This window comes from Peromyscus californicus, unplaced genomic scaffold (genome assembly GCF_007827085.1).
Source record: "Peromyscus californicus insignis strain IS unplaced genomic scaffold, ASM782708v3 Scaffold_3__1_contigs__length_106647218, whole genome shotgun sequence".
Lineage (NCBI taxonomy): Eukaryota > Metazoa > Chordata > Mammalia > Rodentia > Cricetidae > Peromyscus > Peromyscus californicus.
The window spans coordinates 106,163,350-106,186,814 of record NW_026294551.1 but is presented as its reverse complement, the minus strand read 5'-3'; the positions used below and the strand labels follow the sequence as shown (position 1 = coordinate 106,186,814).

Sequence of the window (23,465 nt, the reverse complement as noted above, 5' to 3'; positions counted from 1 at the left end):
GACTGCAGTCATGCATCACCACAGCCAGCTGAACAGTCCTCATGAATCAGCACCACTCATGGCCAGTGATGGCTCAGTGGTACTGACTTCCATGTACATACCACAGCAACCCCCAATAAGTAAATATAAATTTTTTAAAGTTATGAACCCCTCCCCAACACAGCTGGTACAACTGTAGGCCTCATTTGAGACCAGCTGAGCCTGAACTACTAACTCATCCCCAGATGGTTTGAATAAGAATGGCCCCAATAGGCTCATATATTTGAATGCTTTGTCACCAGGGAGTGAAACTGTTTGAAAGAATTAAGGATTAGGAGGTGTGGCCTTGTTAGAGTAGGTATGGTCCTCTTGAAGGAAGTATTACTGGGGGTCGGCTTTGAGGTTTCAAAAGCCCATGCTAGGCCCAGTAGCTTTTCTTGTGGATCAGGAAGTGCCTGCCTGCTGCCATGCTCTTTGCCATGATGATAATGAACTAAACCTCTGAAAGTGTAAGCAGGCCTCCAGTTAAGTGCTTTCTTTTATGAGTTGCCTTAGTCATGGTGTCTTCACAGCAATAGAACAGCAACTAAGACACCAAGTTGAGTAATGTGAACACCGAAACACAGGAAACTGCTCTGGACTGGAACCCCAGAGACCACACCAGTCTTCAGCAAAGTTCACACTGTGAACTGATCAGGGCTTATGCCCTGGAATTATGAAGGCCTAGACTTGACTTTACAGACTCCATCTTGGGGAAGAACCACCATCTTAGACCACCTAGTGACTGGGGGCTGTAATCAGTTCCAGGAAGAACCTCAGAAATGTGCCATGACAACTTGAACAGATACCCTAGAAGCAGTCAATTAAGAAATAGGACAGTAAAGTTTAACAAGATCCAGATGCTCCTGCAGACATCCTGTTGGAAGTTTATGGCCCTTGCAGATAGATATCCAGATATCCTGTCAGCAGGTTGTGGTTCTGCGCCAAAAGTCTAACCCAATAGTTTCAAAAAAATCACTTGCCTCATATCCCTTCTACCCAATCCCAAGATACCAAGGCATGTAAGTCCCGGCTTGTGGTTTTTCCCTTTAAAAACTTTCCTACCCCTGGGCCCGCAGCTGCCACTGCATTTCCCTTCTGCTGGGCAGTGGCCCAGGTTCAAACCTGACAATAAAAAGACCTTTGTGTGCTTACATTGGAAATCAGCTCCTTGGTGGTCTCTGGAGGTTTCACAACATGGGTATAACAGAACCAGCCTGCCTGGCTGTGAACCTCAACTCTGCCTTTATAACAGATAAAGGTGACCTCAGGGACATTAGCCAATGCATCTGAAAGATGCAGGCTGTGAGGAAGCTCTGTGAGGTCCTACTATGAAGTGTTGTAAAGACTGTTGAGCACACAATGAGCATTTGATAATTTTTATTTGGCTTCAGTGGCCTGCCTCATCAGGTTATCAGCCAAGAGAACTCAATTTTGTTAGTTTTAAGCACACCAATTACATTGGGCCCGTTTCCAGGTAGATCTATTGCAGAACTCCTCCTCCGCCTCGTAAGTATTTACTTATTTATGAGACAGGCACTCACTGTGTAGACCAGGCTAGCCTTGAACTCTCAATCTTATAGCCTCTGTCTCCAGAACACGGGGATTATAGATATGTGCCATCATGTCCAACCCATGATTTTTCTGACTTTTATTTGCATACAGCATTTAGACCTTTGGATTTCTGGCCTTTGGGGTGCCCAAAGTGGTCTGCTAGGATGGACCCACATCCTCTGTGGCATGAGTCGAGAGGGTACTATGTTAGGATTCCAGCCACTCCTCCAGCTATATGACCACACATGCGCAGTTCAGTAGCCAAGCAAGGGGTCTTACGTGCGCTGTGTGAATGTGCAATGTGCACAGCGTGGTCACACAATCTGCACATGTGTGGCATAGCTCCATAAGCCTACATGCACATGTACAGGGGAATCCTTAAAAAGCAGGTCACAGACTCCTCCCCCCTCTCCCTTCTCCTCACGTGTCTCTTCCACAGGCCTGGCCACGCTCTCTTCTGTCCTCCCCCTCCTCCTAATAAAGCTCTGATAATGGGTTTTGTTGTGCCTCGTGACCTTTCCTCACAGAGTAAAAGCACCGCATTTAAAACCAACATACTGTCCTTCTAGACAGTTTCTGTCCTTTACCACAGAATCTGCTATGCTCTGCCTCACTCAAGACCCTTCTGTCATACATCATGACAGCCTGCCCCACTGAGCATCCCCATACTACTCCCTAACCCTGAGCCAGACCCAAACCATCTTACCCAGGACCCATACTAGGTTCTTACCAGAGCAAATTTTTCATTCATTCATTCATTTTGAGACAGGTTCTCTCTACAAAGCCCTGGCTATCCTGGAACTCACTATGTAGACTGGCCTTGAACTCAGAGCTCTGCCTGCTTCTGCCTCTTAAGTACTAGGGTTAAAGGCATGTACCACCACATTTGGCCTAAGGGCAAGCTCATTGAATCAAAGAAAAATCTCCCTCTGCCCATCTCCTCACCTCGTCTGAATACTCCTGGTGTGTTCAAACCAGAGCTGGGTCCTCGGTGAGACATGGGAGTGGATGGTACGGAGCCTGTGACCTGCACAGCCATATCTGTCCTTTCTGTTTCCCCAGAGCCTGGCATGGGTGTCTGGGGCTTGTCTTGCTTCTGCTGCACAGCCAATTCCTGCCGCAGATCTGTGCAGGGAAAGGATCCAGAATCCTATGAGTCCTTACTTTTGGATGAGGAGGAGCCAAAACAGGAGTGCTACGACCCAGAAATCAACCTGGAAACCTTGACTGGAGGGACACCCACATGCCCTCCTAACAGTTATGCAAAACAACACACTTTCCTTCTGCATGAAATACTGAAGAACATAAAACTATGGTACATGCTTCACCATGCTAACAGTTAAAAAGACTTCACATTATGGTATAGAATTCCAAGTGAAAATCCCCGCTCCCTGAGGTCCCTTCTCCCTGGAACACGTGGCCAAGTATTCTTTGTGTGTGTGTGTGTTGTTGCTGTTTTAGAGTTTAAAGCAGACAAGCTTGAAATCTCAGCAGCTACCAGATGGAAGTTAAGAGAAAGTAAGAGAGAAAGCCACATTTTTGAGTTAGGCCAGCACACTCAGCAATGGCAAGGGAGCCCAAAGTGCCAGGCTCCAGCCAGTACTGGAAAGAGACAGAGAACAAGGAAAAGTACCTGAGAAAGTTGGGTAGACCTGCAGAGCAAGGTGATGGCTCAGCAGGTGACTGCATTTTGCTAAGTATCCAGGATGGCCTCAAATACTTGATCCTCCCGAGTCAGCCTCCTGAGCACTAGATTCTAAGTGTCCACCACTACCTAACTTTCCAGACCTCCTCTGTACACAGTTCACATGTGTTGGAAACTCCCACTGAGCACAATACAAGTGATTTTAGGAAACATTAGCAGTGGATATGCCACTTCCTATCTGTGACTAATTAATTCTCTCCCCTTCCATGAAGGGTCTGGCCCATCTTTCCCATGACAACATGTCTACCAATGCCCATTCATTTTAATAACTGTTTAACATTCCACAAAATGAATTTCTGTGATTTATTGGTGTCTTCATTACTGATGGCTATAGGTTCAAGAGGCTAGTAGCTCTTATATGAAATGTTTTGGACTAGATGTGCTTCAGATTTCAGAGTTCTTTAAATTTTGTGATATTTGATTGACTTTATCAATCAATTGAGAATTTCTCCCATCCAAGGTTTTGTTTTGTTTTTTCTTTTTTTTTTTTGAACTTGCTATGAAGCCAAGGATGACCTTGAACAATTGATCCTCCTCCAAAGTGCAGGGATTACAGGTATGCACCGCCATGCCCAGCTCCACTGAGTACTCCTAATGGAATCCAACATGTTCTGAAATCTAAAACTATTTAAACTTGACCACTGCTTTTTTTTTTTTTAAGATTTATTTATTTATTATGTATACAGTGTTTTGCCTGCATGTGCCTGCACACCAGAAGAGTGCACCAGATCTCATTATAGATGGTTGTGAGAACCATGTGGTTTCTGGGATTTGAACTCAAGACCGCTAGAAGAACAGCCAGTGCTCTTAACTGCTGAGCCATCTCTCCAGCTCTAACTGTTGCCTTTAAAACCCTATCTAGTAACTGCATCATTGGAAATCAAATTGTCATTTAAAGAAAGGAAGGAAGGAAGGAAGGAAGGAAGGAAGGAAGGAAGGAAGGAAGGAAGGAAGGAAAAAAGGAAGAAAGAATGAAGGGATAGGTGTGATCACTTACACCTTTAATCCCAGCACTCTGGAGGCAGGGGCGGGTGGATCTCTGTGAGTTCGAGGCCAGCCTGGTCTACAAAGTGAGTTCCAGGACAGCCAGGGCTATTACACAGCAAAACCCTGTCTTGAAAAAAATAAATAAATAAGTAAACAAGAAATTAGGACTTGGAGGCTTGGCAGTGGTGGCTCACCCAGCACTCGGGAGGCAGAAGCATGCAGATCTTTGTGAGTTCAAGGCCAGCCTGGTCCGCAGAGCGAGTTCCAGGACAGGCTCCAAAGCTATACAGAGAAATCCTGTCTCAAAAAACAAAACAAACAAAAAAGAAATTAAGACTTGGAACAAACTCTCTTAAGCACTCAGCTTGGCTGGCTCACCAATGAAGGTTCCATTAGTCTAAAAACTTCATGCCTGGAAAAACAACCAAAAGTTGGCCAGCAATACAATGGCATTTTTATCCCCAAGAAACCCTGTGCTTCTGCTAGGCCTCAAGTTTGCCTGGCATGCATGGGATCATTCCCCACAGAGTCATTCCTGAACCAAGGAGGACAAACCTATCAACAAAGCTGAATCTGTCAACCCCAAGGCTTTTCCTGCAGACATAAGGTGTCGGACAGCCACTCCAGTAATCACTGACAGCAGCTGATAATTCAGAGCACCCATCCTGGCAAATGTCCCTCAGTCTCTGGGAGACCCGCTCATGTACAGAACAGCTCCAGGCTCCCTGGAAAGGCAGTGCTAGGCAAGACCAAGGAACAATTTTGTCTTGGATAGAGAGGTACCATGCAGGGGAAGGCAGGGAAGCTTCTGACCTCTTGCTTCATCCTTCAACCTCTGCACGGATTCAAGAAGATTCTCCTTCTCATCCAGCTCGCTCTCCAGGAAGGCATTTCTTTCGATTGCTTGATTCAAACGATGCTCAAAGTCATCCAAGGACATGATTGTGGCTCTGGGTAAAAGAAACACAAAGTTGTCCAAGATAGCAATAGCAGCATCTGTTGGTGCCCACAGACCTGGAGGATGTGACAGATGTGCTTGGGCGATCCTAAACACCACAGGCCTAGTCAAGTCCATTAGCTTCCTGGGCCTCAGGCTCTTCACCTACAAAATGGAATCATCAGAGCTGAGAACATGTACCAGGCTGTCTTGAGGGTCAAGTCTGATGATTTCTATATGGCACTTTAGTGATGACCTACATGCTCTGCCCCATCATTGACAGCAACCAACTCCAGTTTGTCTAGGAATGCTAATTAGCATTCAGAACAGTCCAAGACAGACACACACACACACACACAGCATTCATCTCATAGTGACTTTAAAGAAAGCGATGCTGCACACATGGCTGTCACTAAGTGCTTGAGCACCTACCTGAGCTAAGATCCCCAACACCCACATAAAAAGCTGGGTGGGTACACAGCATGATCCTGTTATCCCAGTATTGGGTGGTTTTCTGGCCACCCAGCCAGCCTCTCCAGAATAGGGAGCTCCAGGTTCACCTAGACTCTGTCTCAAAAACATGGCAGGGGTGATTGAGGAGTATAGACAGATGGCTTTTCTCTGGCCCTGCAGCAGCTTATAAAATAATCACTCAAAGGATTAATACTAATTACAAACTGTTTGATCTATGGCTCAGTCTTATTGCTAGCTAGCTATTATATCTTAAATTAATCCATTTCTATTAATCTATGTATCACCATGTGTCTTGTGGCTTTACCCATGTTCTATTACATCTTGTTCCTCTGGCAGCTCGCAGAATCTCCCCTGACTCCACCTTTCTTCTCCCCATATCTCTACTTAGATTTCCCACCTGGCTATATCCTGCCTTGCTATAAGCCAAAGCAGCTTCTTTATTAACTAATGGTAATAAAACATATTCATAGTGCAGAGAAAGACATCCCACAGCAGAGGAGGACACCTGCTGTTGACCTCTGCCACCCTTCCTTCCACGTGCACACATGTAATGATAAAAAATTGAAGTTTCAAAAGCTCTGGGCATTCAATGTCCCATCCGGCGGCCCTCCAACAGCCACTCCTTTGTGAACAGGGTAGGTATTTCACTAGAACACAGTGTTAAATAGTGGTAAAGGCCCTGAGAAGGGCTGTAACTTCAAAATAATAATAATAATAATAATAATAAATAATAATAATAATAAAGAGAATCCATTTAGTGTTTAACTCTGGACCAGCTACTTTCTCTGAATCTGCTTCCTCATACAGAAAGCAGAGGTAGTAAGGGCATCTCTGTGACATGAGGCAGGAATAAAGTGGTCCACACAGTAAACCACAGGCTTTTCATACAGATATGTTCATGATGGCACTTAGAATTAGAGGCCCTGTGTTTGCCCCTAGAAGGCATCTGGGGGACTGCAGTGCAACTGCATTTTCTGCAGTAGGAAGCAGGTTTGGAGTCCAGAGCTAACACATTATTCTTCCTGTAAGCTCACTGAGGTCTTGTTCCTTCAACTGCAGGGGAAGGCTGAATTTGTTAACTTATTCAACATTCCCTATTAACATCATGCTAGCACCTGTTTGTTCTCAACGGGTCTTAAAAGAAAGCAAACGAGATAAAATCACCTAAGTGCCTACTTTAGTGACAACAAAAGGAAAACATTCCGGAGTCTAACGTCAGGATCTGTTGTAGTGCAAATCCTAACTAGTCTTAATAATAAAAACCCAGAGAAGCAGATATTGGAGTAAATCCTGAAAGATCAGAGAGACAAAGGAGCAAGCCACAGCCACCTCTCACCTCATCAACTCCTCAGCCGAAAAGGGGGCCGAGTTCCTGTCTCCACCCACCTTATATTCCTCTCTCGGCCCAGCCATATTACTTCCTGTCTCCACCTCCCTAGTGCTGGGATTAAAGACGTGTGCCTCCCAAGTATTGGGATCAAAGGTATGAGATCCCAAGTGCTGAGATTAAAGGCATGAGCCTCCATCACCTGGCTCTGTTTCTCTTTTAGACTGGATCTTTTAGCCCAAGGTGGCCTTGAACTCCTGATCTTCCTGCTTCCTCCTCCCAAGTGCTGGGATCAAAGATGTGTGCCACCACTGCCTGGCCTCTATGGCTAACTAGAGGCTACTCTGCCCTCTGACCTCCAGGCAAGCTTTATTTGTTAGAGCACAAACAAACTATCACACAATCTGTCCCAGTATCTCTGACATGACAATGAAGAAGATCAGAAGGATGTGGATGTCTCTGAAAAACAGAAGTTGCTCAGGACTCAGGAGGTTCAAGAGGTAAAGAAACTAGTCCTCTGGGCTGGGGAGATAGTTCAATGGTTAAAGCAACTGCTACAAACACAATGACCAGAGTTGGGATCCTGAGAAGCCAAGTAAATACCAGGTGTGTGTGGTGGCCTACTTGCAGTTTCTGTCTGGGGTTGTGGCAACAAAGGATCTCAGAGCAAGCTGACTAGACCATGTAGGTGAGCTCAGGGTTTGACTGAGACTTTGTTTCACTGAATAAGGTGCAAGAGAAATGAGAGTTCCCACCATCAACCTCAGGCTGCACATGCATGTGTATACACATGAACACATGCATGTACACACATGCACACCACACATACATGAAAATTCTTCAATAAGCTAATGTTAAATTGTTACCACCTTAAGAAAAATACCAATTGGTGTTAGTGGGGGGGGAGAGAGTGGGGAGAGGGAGTTTGGGGGGAGGGAGGGGGGTTGTAGTGGATACAAAAGAGACAGACTTGAAAGACTAAAGGTAAAGAATCATTACAGGTAGGAAGCTCACACTTCTCTTGAGTCTCAAAAACAAACAATAGGCCAGGTATAATGATATATCCTTGTAATCATAACACTTGGGAGGCTAACATATGAAGATTACAAGTTCAAGGCTAGACTGGACTAAATAAAGAAATCCTGTCTCAATCCCCTGACCCTTCCCAAACTAGAAAAACAACCAATCAAAACATAAGCCAAGGGTCTTTCTCTCTCTCTCTCTCTCTCTCTCTCTCTCTCTCTCTCTCTCTCTGTATTTGTTTGTTTGTTTGCCTTCCTCTGCCTCCCAAGTGCTGGGATCAAAGGTGAGTGCTACCATGCCTGGCTCAAGCCAAGTGTTTTAAAAGACTAGACAACAAAAGGCCTCACAACTGTGAACAGTCAAATAACCCATGCACACTAACTAAAGCACACAATAGAGGAAACCAAAAGAACCTCTGGATACTTTGGACTCATGTCAAAGACAAACAGATGAAAGTCTCTTAGAAACAACGAAAATACCAACACAAATCCAATTTCAATATACTGGGTAGGGAGACACATTTTTAATTCTAACACTTAGGAGGTAGAGGTAGGAGGATCAGGACCTCAAGGTTATAGTTGGCTACAGAGTGAGTGCAAGGTCATTCTAGGCTATATTAAACCCTGTCTAGATTTTTAGAAGCCACCCTTTCACTCTCCCCAAAACTCCAACTTCAAAATGTGTAAAACAGTGTGAGAGATGTAGTTTGGTGGCAGAACACTTGCCCAGTATGCAGAAGGCTCTGGATTTTATTCCAAATACTGAATTAGAAGGGAGAGAAGGAGGGAGGAAGGGAGAGGAAGAGAGAATGAATGAGAATGTAGCTCATAGAAAATGAATACCATAGTTACAGGTCTTTTAGAATTCAAAGCTAAGATGAACCCATTTCTCATCTATTTGATTAGCAAACATCCTAAGTCTAAAAACCACTGTGTTAAGCCACTGGGAATATAAACTGGTCCTATCCAAATCACACAGGCATGTGTCCTCTAACAGGGCCATTCGACTTATGGGACCCCTCTGCAAAGGTGCACATCACAGGAGATTGCTCATTACAGAGACAGCCAGGCCCAAGAGCCTGGATAAGTCAGTCATCATGGTATCAGCCAATATCAACCACTCAGTAGACAAACAAGGGTGTTCTGTGTCCTTCAGCAGACAGATATCTCCAGCATCCATTGTTAAGTGAAAAAGCAAGATGTACAACTCTGAGTACAAAGTGCTCTGTTATGGGGGAACCGGAGGTGGAGGGATAACAATGCCTTTTGTTTTATTCTATCAGCATATATTAATGATACATAAAGATTTCTTTATAACATTTTCATGCATGAACATCATTTTGATCATGTTTACCATGACCACTCATTACCCTATTTTGTTCCCCACCCCTTCCTGTGTTATGTTATTCCTTTGTTTCTATGTCTTTAACGTGCATGACCCAATGAGCCAATGTAGGTTGCTTCCAGGGTTATGGACACTGTAGAGTATTGTCCACTGAAGGAAAGTCTCAGCTGTAATTATTAACTACCTGTCAATTCTCGGGAAGATGTGGGGGTCTCACGAGCACCTCACACTTTCATGACAGTGCTGAATAGTATTTGTTTTTTATTTGTTTGAATTTCCATTTAAAAACAAACAAAAACCCCTGGGGCTAGAGATAGCTCAGCAATTAGAGTACATACTGTACTGCTCTTGCAGAGGACCCACTTTCAGTTCCCAGCACCCATGTCAGCTGACTCACAAATGCCTGTAACTCCAGCTCCAGGGGATCCATACTTCTGGCATCCATTGACACCTACATATACATATCTACACACAGATACAATTAAAAATCTTTTTTTTTTTTTTGGTTTTTTGAGACAGTTTCTCTGTGCAGCTTTGGAGCCTGTCCTGGAGCTTGCTCTGTAGACCAGGCTGGCCTCGAACTCACAAACATCCTCCTGTCTCTGCCTCCCAAGTTCTGGGATTAAAGGAATGTGCCACCACCACCCGGCTACAATTGAAATCTTTTAAAAAGGGTCTGTAGAGATGGCTCAGTGTTTAAAAGCACTGGCTGTTCTTCCAGAAGACCAGAGTTCAATCAAAGCACCCACATGGCAAGTCTGTAACTCCAGTTTTAGGAGATCCATGCCCTCTTTTGGCCTCTATAGGCACTGTAACACTGTGAACATAAACATTTAAAATCTTTTTTTTTGTTGTTTTTTTTGTTTTTTCGAGACAGGGTTTCTCTGTGTAGTTTTGGTGTCTATCCTGGATCTCACTCTGTAGACCAGGCTGGCCTCAAACTCAGAGACCTGCCTGGGTCTGCCTCCCAAGTGCTGGGATTAAAGGCATGTGCCATCACTGCCCAGCTAAATTTAAAACATTTTAAAAATTCAAAGAAACAAGGCAGGCATGGTGGCACCTGCCTTTAATCCCAGTACTCCAGAGGCAGAGGCACAGAAACTCTGTCTTGAACCACCTCCCACCAAAAAAAAGAAAGAAAGAAAAGAAAATCAAAGAAACAAAAAACCCATCTTGGGCTGGTGACAATAATTCAGTGATTAAAAATGCTATAGTGCTTGCCGATCTTGCAAAGAACTGAGTTTGGTTCCCAGCACCCACATCAGGCAGCTAACACTCTCCTTGGACCTCCCAGCTCCAGAGGATCTGAAGCCTCTTCTGGTTTTTGCAGGTACCCATACACAGGTGCATTTACACATACTTAAAAATAATAAGAATAAATCTGGGCCAGGCAGTAGTGGCGCACACCTTTAATCCCAGCACTCAGGAGGCAGAGGCAGGCGGATCTATATGAGTTCAAGGCCAGCCTGGTCTATAGAGTGAGTTCCAGGACAGATCCTAAAGCTACACAGAGAAACCCTGTCTCGAAAAAAAACAACAAAAAGAATAAATCTGGGGGACGGCAGGGGTGGGGGAGGAAAGGAATCCTACTCTCACCTACATTAGTTGTGAACTGTGTGAATGTACTAACTTCTTGTGGGAAACTGCATCACTGATTGATTGATTGATTGATTATACAACACAGAGTTTCTCTGTGTAGCCCTGGCTGTCCTGGAACTCATGTAGACCAGGCTGGCCTTGAACTCACAGAGATCCACCTGCTTCTGCCTCCCAAGTGCTGGGATTAAAGACGTGTGCCACCACCTTCCAGCATGGAAACTGCATTATTGGTACTATTTCTTCATCTGTCCCTGCAACCACACCCTTGCTGGAGCCGCACTGTGGATGGAATATACTCTTTCAACCTCAGACTCAGTGTGATCACATGACTTGCTTTTGATCTAAGATGTATGTGTGGAAATGACAGTGGCTTGATTCAGAATGTAGCTTCATATACTGTCTTAGTAAGAGTTATTATTACTGGGATGTAACATCATGACCAAAAGTAACTTAAGAAGGAAGTGTTTATTTGGCTTACATTTCCATATCTCTGTTCATCACTGAAGAAAGTCAGGATGGGAGCTCAAACAGGGCAAGATCCTGGAGGCAGGAGCTGATGTAGAGGCCATGGAGGGAAGCTGCTTACTGGCTTGTTCCCCACAGCTTGCTCAGCCTGTTTTCTTATAGGACCTATGACCAGCAAGTCAGGGACAGCACCACCCATCATGGGCTGGGCCCTCCCCCATTAATCACTAATTAAGAAAATGTCCTACAGGCTTGCCTACAGTCCTTATGGAGACATTTTCTTAACTGAGGTCCTCTTCTAAAATGACTTTAGTTTATGTCAAGTTGACATAGAACTATCCAGGACACATACCATAACTATAGACTGAACCAAATATAAATCCAGAAATAGCCGGGCGGTGGTGGCGCACGCCTTTAATCCCAGCACTCGGGAGGCAGAGCCAGGCGGATCTCTGTGAGTTCGAGGCCAGCCTGGGCTACCAAGTGAGTTCCAGGAAAAGGCGCAAAGCTACACAGAGAAACCCTGTCTCGAAAAAACCAAAAAATAAAAAAAAATAAATCCAGAAATAGATACCAGGATAAATAAAAAATTAACATGCAGTGGAGCTGAGTTCAATACCCTAGAGGAAACGATGAAAGGCAAATAAATAGTGTGTATCCATCTGAAGAAAACCGAACTGGACTGGCATCATATTCTAACCATAAGGAGAAATAAGTAAACATAATAAAAGTGAAAAGCAGCAGGGTGGTGGTGATACACTCCTTTAATCCCAGCAGTTGGAGGCAGACGCAAGTAGATCTCTGTGAGTTCAAACCCAGCCTGTTCTAAAGAGTGAGTTCCAGGACAGCCAGAGCTGTTACACAGAGAAACCCTGTCACAAAAAATATATATAGATGAGAAGCCGTTATCTTCAGGCACAGCAGAAACTTGTCAACACTTGGACAAGAGTGTCTCACAGTGTGAAGACCTGAGTTCTAATCTCCAGAACCTATGTAAAAGCCAGACCTGGTAGTGAGAGAGTCTGCAGTCTCAGCTCTCCTACAGAGAGATAGTGGGTTGAAACAGAAGGCAGAAACATCTCTGAAAGCTCACACCAGTTAGGCTGACATATACAGGGGTAAAACAAAAAGAAAGACTCTAAGTCTAAGATGGAAGACAAGGACAGTAGTAGAATATTATTTTAAGGTGTGTTACTTTTGTTTATGTTGCATTTGTTTAACTCTGTGAACCCGTTGTTACTGTGCCTGTGTAAAATCCTGATGGTCTAATAAAGAACTGGCCAATGGTAAGGCAGGAGAAAGGATAGGTGGGGCTGGCAGGCAGAAAGAATATATAGAGGGAGAAATCTGGGAGGAGAGGAGGATCTAGCAGCCAGAGAAGAAGGAGGACATCAGAGTCCAGCCACCCAGCTACACAACCACCAAGCCACAGAGTAAGAATAAGATTTAGGGCTGGAGAGATGGCTCAGAGGTTAAGAGGACTGCTTGCTCTTCCAGAGGTCCTGAGTTCAATTCCCAGCAACCACATGGTGGCTCACAACCACCTTTAATGAGATTTGGCTCCCTCTTCTGGCCTGCAGTCATATATGCTGTATACATAATAAATAAATAAATCTTTAAAAAAAAAAAAAAAAAAAAGAATAAGATTTACGGAAGAAAGAGAATAGAAAAAGCCCAGAGGCAAAAGGTAGATGGGCTAATTTAGGTTAACAAAAGCTGGCAAGAAACTAAGCCAAGCTAAGGCTGGGCATTTATAATTAAGAATAATCCTCCGTGTGTGATTTATTTGGGACCTGGGTGGTGGGCCCCCCAAAAGAGAAAAAGCCCCCAACAACAAATTGGTATACCGACTAGGGGCTCTTGTATATCCATCTAGAGTCTGAGAAAGCTGAACAACAACAAAAAAGGGGATACAGCTCCTTTAAGAGTTTCGGCCAGACAGTTTCCGCCAGTCACTGAGCCCTTGAACAGCTAAGATATTAAGTAGGAACAAAAAACAAAGTAAAAACGCATGCCACAGTGCAAGCATCAGCATTCTAGAGCTCTAGGAAGGTGGAATGCAGTTCCTGGTCAGACACACCTCCCAAAGGCCTCGAGTTTCATGCTTGGCTTTCTCTCCCCACCCTCCACCCCGCTCCGAGAAGTGGGCAGAGCAAACTGAGAGCCACTCATGGAGGATCCAGGTGTATGTTAGCAGCTTAAAAGTTTGCTAATGTGGTCAAAAGAGACTAGAGATAGACACTAAAAGAGATCCAAGAGATACGCACTAAAAGAGATCCAGATGGAAAAATCTCTAAAAGGTTAGAGTGTGTTTAACAATGGGCATAGGCTTAAGAAAAGAAAAAGGGTATAGTCATAGAAAAAAAATGGTTTATAAAATAAGAGTCTTCAAAGAGAGAAGTAAAGTAATATAAAAGAGAATACACATGTAGTCTGGATCCTGTATGTGTTGATTTTGAATTTTTTGACTATTGAGAAGTAAAGGATAGCTGCTTCTATCCTTTGGACACATGGGATTGTGAACTGGACTGATAAATTGAACCTAGATATTTTAAAAATGCCTTAACTTTAAAAAAGAAGTCAAAAATATATTTATCAAATGGAAATCAAAAATGCTTTGGAGTTTTGTTTCCATAGGAGATGAGAGGCTATGGATTTCTTAAGAGTTAATATGGAACAGGTTTGATCAAGCAAGATCTCCTGAACTTGACAGGTGACATCCATCAGCAAAGGTTACTGATGGTCTTCCCAGGACATGGTCATTATCTCTAATTTTCTCTCTGGAACCCTAAAGATACTTCATCCATAGATAGCAGGAAGAAGTATGGAGAAAACTATACCCACATTCCCAAGAGTTGGGGGGAGTGGGTGGTTTTTTGTTATTTGGTGGGTTATGGATTTTTGTTATCATTTAGAGGAATATAATATATTAATACAAATTTAAAGTTATTTTTGTTACACTGTACATATGTTCCTACTCTTGTTTAAAGAATTTTTGTATATTGAAAAAAAATTTAAGGTTATTTTTGTTTTACAACATATTGTATGTATGTTTCTATTTTTGTTTGAGGTATTGTGCCTATGCAGTTCATTTGGAAATGTAGGGTGAAGTTCTAGTTTTTTTGTTTTTTTTTTTTTTTGTTTTTTTTTTTTTGGTTTTTCGAGACAGGGTTTCTCTGTGTAGCTTTGCGCCTTTCCTGGTACTCGCTTTGGAGACCAGGCTGGCCTCGAACTCACAGAGATCCGCCTGGCTCTGCCTCCCGAGTGCTGGGATTAAAGGCGTGCGCCACCACCGCCCGGCTGAAGTTCTAGTTTTTAAAAGCTATTATAAACTAAATAGAATAATCAGGAAACATAGTCTAGTGGCTAGTCATTTATAACAATCAAAACTGTAGATATGTTAGGCATGCTTTCCAGATAATATAGAGATATATTTTAGATAGATAGATGGTCTTCAAACCTTTCAAAGACTATAGAACATGGCATTTAAAATGTTTTGTGAACTTAGGGCTTTTCATGACAATGACACACATCTGTTCCTGGCAGCACCAATTTACTTCAGAGAAGATGATGGGCATTGAAGAAACTCCTTATGGAGTTTACTTTCATTGTGGCAAGGTTAGCCACTGAGCAAAGAAATTGCTCCTGCTTTTGACTGCTGAAAATGTGCTGTGCAGACTGGACATGGAGGACACACAGGAAAAAGACTTGCCAAAGTTTGCCAAAACAGGTGGGATGGTCCTTCAGGGCTCCTGCTTCAAGGAAGAGTCTGCCAGACATTCTGCAGGACACAGAGAAAAGCAACTGACGAACTTTTTTTTTTTTTTTTTTTTTTTTTTTTTCAGTTTTTCAACACAGGGTTTCTCTGTGTAGTTTTGCACCTTTCCTGGAACTCACTTTGTAGACCAGGCTGGCCTCGAACTCACAGAGATCCGCCTGCCTCTGCTTTCTGAGTGCTGGGATTAAAGGCGTGCACCACCACTGCCCGGCGTGACTGACGAACTTTGCCAAAACAAGGCAGGACAGTCTTTCAAAATTCCTGCTTTACAGAAGAGTCTGCCGGATACTCTAGGCCTGCGGGCTGAAGACAGATGCCCCAATGTTGTAGAGGAACTTTGGGTGACTGTCCAGGCAGCCAAATGTCTCTGTTGTTAGATAATATTACATCCTTCTGGGTCTTTGATAGAGTTGAAGACTAAATAGTTAAAGTTGCAGTTTTCCTTAGTTACGATAGAAAGTAAATTAGGTGTAAAATTTTAGATTCCCAAAGATAGGATAGATAATGAATTGTTTTCTCAAATATGCTAACTACAAATGGAGAGGATATTGTGAATATAATCCTTACCTGATAACTGTTATTGTATGCAGTCTTACTATGTTTAAGTTAAAACCCTTTCATTTTTATTTAGACAGAAAGGGGGAAATGTAGTAGAATATTATTTTAAAGTGTGTTACTTTTGTTTATGTTGCATTTGTTTAACTCTGTGAACCTGTGTTGCTGTGCCTGTGTAAAACACCTGATGGTCTAATAAAGAACTGGCCAATACCAAAGCAGAAGAAAGGATAGGCGGGACTGGCAGGCAGAAAGAATATATAGCGGGAGAAAACTGGGAGGAAGGAGAGATGGAGGAGGAGCCAAAGAAGAAGGAGGACATCAGAGTCCAGCCACCTAGCTACACAACCACCAAGCCACAGAGTAAGAGTAAGATTTATGCAAGAAAATAGGAAAAGCCCAGAGGCAAAAGGTAGATGGGGATAATTTAAGATAAAGAAAGCTGGCTAGAAACTAAGCCAAGCTAAGGCTGGGCATTTATAATTAAGAATAAGCCTCCATGTACGATTTATTTGGGAGCTGGGTGGCAGGACCACCTAAAAAAATAAAATACCAAAAACAGCAAAGAACCTTGAATACTCAAGGTTGTCCTCTGACACACAAGAATGCTCACAGGTGCCCATGGGTATTCACACATACATTCGTGAACGGAGGCAAACTAAAGACATTTTCAGATAAGCAAAAGTCTGTCATAAGTAGTCCTACCTATAAGAAATCCTGAGGGTAGTCTTTCAAACTGGAGGAAGAAGAAACCAGATAGAAACTCATATCTTCAGGAAGGTGGGAAGAACACCAGAAACAGTAAACATGTTCCATCTTGCCCATGATCCATTCGGGTTTCGTTTTGCTCAGTACCAAGTTCTTCACGATCCATTTCTGAGTTTGCTCTGTATTTGCCGCCTCATAAACCTTTCCTCACCCCACCTACCGTTTGGCTCTCTCCAGGTCATCATTGGCTTGTTCCAGTTCCCGGATGTATTTCTGCAGTTGATCTTTAATGGCTTTTGTCTGAGCCAGGTCATCCTCCAAGGCCGAGATCTGACGGTAGCCTTCTGAATGCTGCATTTTAAACTTCTCCTGCAGGACAGAATGGAAGCCAGCTCAGTGAAGACTTTGACAATCCATGTTCACATCCTTTGCCTATCATCACCCCACTACCACATCATATATGGGGCACCACACATGGATAGTGCCATCTACCTGTAGAAGACATCTGATGGCTTCAGGCACCGAATTTACGTTCTTCCCACCCCAGCAACAGCAGCTCATCTTTTCTTGAGAGAGTGTCTCATGTATGCTAGACTGGCCTCAAACCAGCTATGTACCCAAGAAGGAAAGGATGATCTTGAACTAATCTTCCTGCCTCCACCTCCCAAGTGCTAGGACTATAGGCATGAGCTTCCACACCCAGTTATGCAGTGGTGGGGATCAAACCCAAGGCTTCATGTGTGCTAGGTAAGTATTCTCAGTCTCCAGCTGAGGCACATCCTCAGCATGACTTCAACATCCTAAGGAATGTCTCTCCCTTCATTTTCAGGTCCCTGCATTATCCCTTCACACCCATCCTGCAAGGCAGCTCCAGGCTTCCTCTCCTAGCCTCCCCTAAGCTCAGTCAACAGAACCTTCTTTCCACAGACATGAAATTTCAGGTAAGAAGCAGTTGTCCTAGTTAAGGTTACTATTGCTCTGATGAAACACAATGACTAAAGCAATTTGGGGAGGAAAGAGTTTATTTGGCTTACATTTCCATATCAAAAGAGATCAGGACAGGAATTAAAATGCGGCAGGATCCTGAAGGCAGAAGCTGATGCAGAGGCCATGGAGGAGTGCTGCTTACTGGCTTGCTCCCCATGGCTTGCACAGTCTGCATTTTTATAGAACCTAAAACCAGCCCAGGGATGGCACCACCAACAATGGGCTGGGCCCTCTTCCATCAATCACTAACTTAAAAAATGCAACAGTCAGATCTTTTTTTTTTTTTTTTCTTTCAGAGCTGAGGACCAAACCCAGGGCATAGCAAGCACTCTACCACTGAGCTAAATCCCCAACCCCTACAGTCAGGTCTTATAGCAACATTTTCTCATTTAAGGTTCCCTCCTTTCAGATGACTCCAGCTTGTATCAAGTTAACATAAAACTAGCCAGGACAACAGAAGATGCTGGGGTAAGTGACAGTCATTCAAAGTATGCATGCCCTAACTTTCCCAACCATGAGACTGCTAATCCTCTCAGCACTTGTCATCCTGACCTCTCTCACCTTGTCCCTTCAGTACCCAACAACCTTCATTCAAGGTGTCCATAGCCAAAGGAAGCCACATGCACTCGGCCAGGCCTCAACTACAACTTAATATGACCCTGCTTCACTCATGAGCACTGTACTTTAGCAAAATAGCAAGAATGACATTAGCTGCTTTTATCTCACAAAAGGAGACATCAGATACTTAGTGTGACAACCATCCTAACTTTCTGATTCAAGACACTCCCCAGCAGTGTAAGGAAAAGAAGCTCAAGTTGACTGGCCAGTGCTTTCCCAGAGCAAGGAACAGTCCAGATGACACCTCATGGGCTACTGTGTGCCAGCCTTTGGGCTATAATGTGTGAACTCATCTGATCCCCCCGAGAGAGATACATAAACTAAGATTCAGTTACTTGCCTGGCCCAACGTTGAGCTGCAATAAATAACAGCCAAGATCAGGGCCATCAGAGCATGTACTGTTAAAGCAAGAATACTAAACATTCCATGCAGGCCGTCAAGAAAGTTTAAATAAATAAAAGGCTAGCTCCTCTTCCTGACTAGATTCAAGAAACAAAGCTATTATGAGAATCAGTCAGATGTGCCAGGAGGTGATGTCATACTGCCCATGCCTGAGAAGGGGGGTAAGAACCCCCACAAAAGAATAACCAAAGTCGCTGTTAATTGATTTGCAGGATGACAACAGGAAGGGGCCTTCAATATCCTAAGGCTGCTGGGGTTTCCTGGCAAGCATCAGAGAGCAAGTATCTGCACTTAAGCAAAAAGAAACTGGATCCTAGATCATTAACCTCGATCCCAGGAAGATGTGGAGACCCAGAACCTCTGCCTGCATAGATTCAGATATTTGAATGTGGGACATGAAAATTGCTATCTCACTGAGCTTTCATCTGGGACTGACTGTAAAAAGCTGTCAGCTGATGGAGACCTCAGTAAATGCTGTTTGATGCCTCACAGGCTGCTGAAGTCAAGGTTGACAAACAGCTGACCCATCTGCCATAGGTGATTGATAGGCAATTACAGGTGGCAGGCTCTCTGCACAGTGTTTCTTCCCTCAGCCTCTGTGCTGAGCTTCATGCCTCTGGCCAGAGGTTGTAATGAAGAGGTTTTCTGCAAGCTCAAGGGTCAGCCTTGAAGCACATACAGTAACTGAAGGGTATGTATGCAGCACTATGAAAGGCCCCTTAGGATTCCCCCAGCCATTGTTCATGCCATAAACCTTCCTCCTCATAGCTTCCAGTCCTTAGGCCTCTTCAATGTGAGAAACAGAAGGATTCTTCATTGCCTGTTTCAAGGGTCAAATGAAAATACTTCCAGGGTCAACAAGAAATTTGGACCCTACATAGGACAAGGAGCAAGAGACAGTCTTTGGTATCATGATACAGTGACCAGGACAGGCTGGGCTCACCTATTCATTGGTGTGGACAATGCAGGCCTTGTGAAGCCAGGTCTTCATCTCTCAAAGGAAGTTAGAAATTCTGATTTTTTTCTAGGAAGCTTCATAAATTTTAGCTTTTGATATTAAATATATATATTATTTATTTATTATGTATACAGTGTCCTGTCTGCATGCATTCCTGTACAACAGAAGAGGGCACAAGATCTCATTATAGATGGTTGTGAGAACCATGTGGTTGTTGGAAATTGAACTCAGGACCTCTGAAAGAGCAGCCAGTGCTCTTAACCTCTGAGCCATCTCTCCAGGCCCCTTAAATACATTTTTTTGTTTGGTTGTTTGTTTGTTTTCCAGACAGGGTTTCTCTGTGTAGTTTTGGTGCCTATCCTGGATCTCACTCTGTAGACCAGGCTGGCCTCAAACTCACAGAGTTCTGCCTGGCTCTGTCTCCCGAGTGCTGGGATTAAAGGTGTGTGCTACTACTGCCCGGCCTTTAAATACATATTTTTAAACCTTGAAACTGAGCTGATGAAATAAGCAACTGCTGCTAAGCCTGATGACCTAAGCTAGATCCCTGGGACCCACATGATGGAAGGAGAGAACCCACTCCCAGGGATACAGAGGCCAGAAAACAACTTGCAGTCATCAGTTCTCTTCCTCTACCATGTGACTCTTAGGAATTAAACTCAGGGCATCAGACTTGATGGCAGGCACCTCTACCAGCTGAAACATCTCGACAGCCCAGAGTATTTTTGGCTGTCCCAACCTCAGAAGTTGGGAGTGCTATTTGTTTCTGGCAGATGAAAGCCAGAAGTAAGCTCAGCCCCTCACAACAATGTCCATTCTCAAGCAACACAGTGCCTGCTCTTTATGTGAGAGGACACATTCCAAGACATTCTGCTACATCCCCCAAAACCTCAGACACGACCAAACCCTATACATGCTTTGTTATTCCCATGTTTGCCTATGATAAAGCTTAGCTTACAAAGTAAGAAATTAACAATAGCCAGGTAGTGGTGATGCACCCCTTTAATCTCAGCACTTGGGAGGCAGAGGCAGGTGGATCTCTGAGTTCAAGGCCAGTCTGGTCTACAGAGCAATTTCCAGGACAGCCAGGGCTACACAGAGAAACCCTATCTCAAAAAAAAAAAAGTTAACAATTATAAAACAGAATGATTATTAACATTACATCATAATAAGTTATTGAAAATGTATAAATTTGTCTGGGATTTCCCATTTAATATTTTTGGATTTTGTTTGATCACTGGTAACTAAATCCATAAAAAAATAAAGCCACAGACAAGGGGTCCAAGTAGAACCAGTTAATAAACCTGCTTATGACTGGCATGGCCCAACAGAATGTTCTAGAAGATATTCTGTGATCTGTGTCCAGAAGTGAAACCCATGAGTCACTGTAGCTATAGAGCACTTGAACTGTGGCTAGTGTTGAATTATTTTTTTCCTCATTAGCTTTCATTTCAATAGCCACATGTCACTAAGAGATACCACATTTTACCCTGTAATATACAAGAACCAGGCATTCTAAAGCCAGGCATGATGGTGCTTACCTTTAATCCTAACACTTAGGAGGTGAATGCAAGGGGATCAGGAGTTCAAGTCCACCCTCAGCTACATAGTAAGTTCAGGGCTGGTCACAGTGAGCCTGGGCTACTGACTCAGTCTCAAGAATCTGCAATTCTAATGACACTGTGGCCTCTGACGAGCTCTCCTTACCATGTCTCTTGTGAAATCAGTACAGACCACCACCAAGAAGGGCTGTAGGGCATGTGTGTGACTTGCTTTCCACAGATTTCCACCACTAGGGCAGAAAGAGCGGTGACACAGACACCTGAAGTGGCCTGGGTGCGGTCACTTCACCCTACATGACTGCTGCTTCAGCCATACGACATCTGCCTGCCACAAAGCCATCCCTACCTGTAGACATGTTCCCGTGCCCCTCACCTTCACAGCCTCTAACTCCATTCGAAGGCGGTTATTCTCTGACAGGAGGTCCCGGTTCCTGGTTTCAATCTGCTGCAGCTGAGTCTCCAATTCAGCTTCGTATTCCCGGCTTCCTTCCTGGAATTCTCGGAGTTCCTCCTGTGTACTCTCTGCCCTGTAGCAGGTTTGCAAATATATTTATCACAGAATTAATGATGCTGGATATTTGTGCCGCAGTGATGTGTGTGGATCATGACTTTATTCAGCCACCGTTATTCCCACTGTTATGGACAAGAAGACAGTTTGTTAGAGCTAGCATTGAAGCACTCAACTGTAATCTTAGCATTCAGGAAGCTGAGGCCAGAGGCTCAAGAATTCAAGGCTAGCCTGAACTACATAGTGCTGAACCCAAAACACACACACACGCGCGCGCGCATGCACACACACACACACACACACACACACACACACACACACACAATAGATATGTGCACTGAAACACCAGTTTCAAATTTTAAAGTAAGCCTACCTTTTTTTCAATTTTATTTTATGTGTATGAGTGTTTTGCCTGCATGCCTGGTGCCCAAGGAGGTCAGAAGAAGGTATCAGATCCCCAGGAACTGGAGTTAAGGATGGTTGTAAGGCACCAACCATGTGGGTGCTGGAACTTAACCCTGGATCCTCTGCAAAAGCAACAAGTGCTCTTAACCTCGAACCATCTTTCCAGCAACAGTCTATTTTGATAGACCAGGTAAATCTTCTCCCCTACAAAAGACCGGACATCCAGGAATAGATAAAGACCCATCCAGAATATACAATGAGATGTTAGGATGGTTAGGTGCCTCAGGTGTTTGTAGTTAACATCCCAACTCTACCTCTCACAGCTGTTGCCTTAGGCAGACTGTCTGCCTTCCCTAAGGCTTAGGGGCCTCTGTAGAGCAAGGTGATCCTAGTTTCTTCCTGGGTCAGTACTGTTGGCTTCAGAGCATCACATGAGAGGCCTGCAGAAGTGGCAGCCACCATCCTCCCAGTAGGAAGCAGTGAAGGACACTGCAGGACTGACCTCTGCTTGTAGGTCATGGCCAGGTCTCTCCAATAGTTTGTTTCTTCCTCCTCTGATCCAAAAGTCTTTCCCGAGTCCTCCATGGTAAAATGGGCAGGAGCTCACTCTTCCTGTGACATGATGCTATGAGAAAAGTTTAAAAATCATTAGTGACTTCTGGATAAACAAATGGTCTTTAATAAAAATAAATAAATAAATAATAAATAAATGTAAAAGCCCTGAACTTCATGCTAGATCAAATGGAAAAAAAATGCTTTCTCAAAAACTAAACTAAAACTAAATAAAAAGTAGCCTACCCCCTGTTACAGCCTAGGGCTTATATATATGCCCCACATTCAGTACCTAGCATAGGACCCTCAGATCCAAATACGGTATCTTCTAGATTCCTGCTCCTCTCAAGGGGACTTGGGAAGGAGATGCAAGTTACATGTAAATTACTGCAAAGCCCTGGGTGAGCACAGGGACAGACAGAACTCTGTACAGGATGCTGACCCACAACAAATGGCCTAGCTGTGGAGTGCATACTTTGGTGAGTTTAGACATGGATGTGTCCCTGAGAAGCCACCAGTGCACTGTGATATGCATTCCTGCAGTATCTGAGAACACAGGGAGTCCAAAATTCAACCTGGAAGTCAAGGTTGGCTTCCTAGGAAGGTGACCCATGAGTAGCGTGTGAAACGGCAAAGTGCTGGGCATTGTACTCCTGGAATCCCAACACTCAGGAAGCTGAGGCAAGAAGGTCGCAAGTTCAAGGTCAGTCTGGGACCCCATCTCAAAAAAAAACCAGAATAGGAAAGCAGATTGAGGAGGAAAAGGAGGACACTAAACATGTAGACAGTAGAGGAGTAGCCAGGCTGTGGGGGAGTTGAGGAAGTCCAGAAGGCTGACAGTAGAGGATGAGAAAGAGCAGCACAGATTAAAACCCAGGGGCTAAGTCACAGCCAACTTTTCAAACACATTTGTGTGTAGTGGTAGACACCTGTAATCCCAACACTTGAGAAGCTGAGGCAGGAGAAAGGAGAGATCCTAAACTAACCTGGGCCACAGAG

The 23,465-nt window shown here is 43.9% G+C and overlaps 1 protein-coding gene across 7 annotated transcripts in view; it reads right to left on the bottom strand.

The window, feature by feature from the left end:
- Positions 1 to 23,465, bottom strand: part of Nde1 (nudE neurodevelopment protein 1) — a 32,115-nt gene that overhangs the window by 5,397 nt on the left and 3,253 nt on the right. For 3 of the 7 annotated variants that reach the window (XM_052759604.1, XM_052759605.1, XM_052759599.1), the window contains exons 1-6: positions 22,417 to 22,523; positions 21,883 to 22,118; positions 21,375 to 21,528; positions 16,695 to 16,843; positions 5,078 to 5,214; positions 2,518 to 2,697 (exon numbers count right to left, since the gene is read on the bottom strand). In XM_052759604.1, coding sequence (XP_052615564.1) covers positions 2,518 to 2,697; positions 5,078 to 5,214; positions 16,695 to 16,843; positions 21,375 to 21,528; positions 21,883 to 22,007 — 745 coding nt within the window. In that variant the 5' untranslated portion in view covers positions 22,008 to 22,118; positions 22,417 to 22,523. Of the gene's footprint in view, positions 1 to 2,517; positions 2,698 to 5,077; positions 5,215 to 16,694; positions 16,844 to 21,374; positions 21,529 to 21,882; positions 22,119 to 22,228; positions 22,357 to 22,416; positions 22,540 to 23,465 lie in introns of those variants that run through there. The other 4 variants (XM_052759601.1, XM_052759603.1, XM_052759602.1 and 1 more) reach the window with 2 other exon arrangements.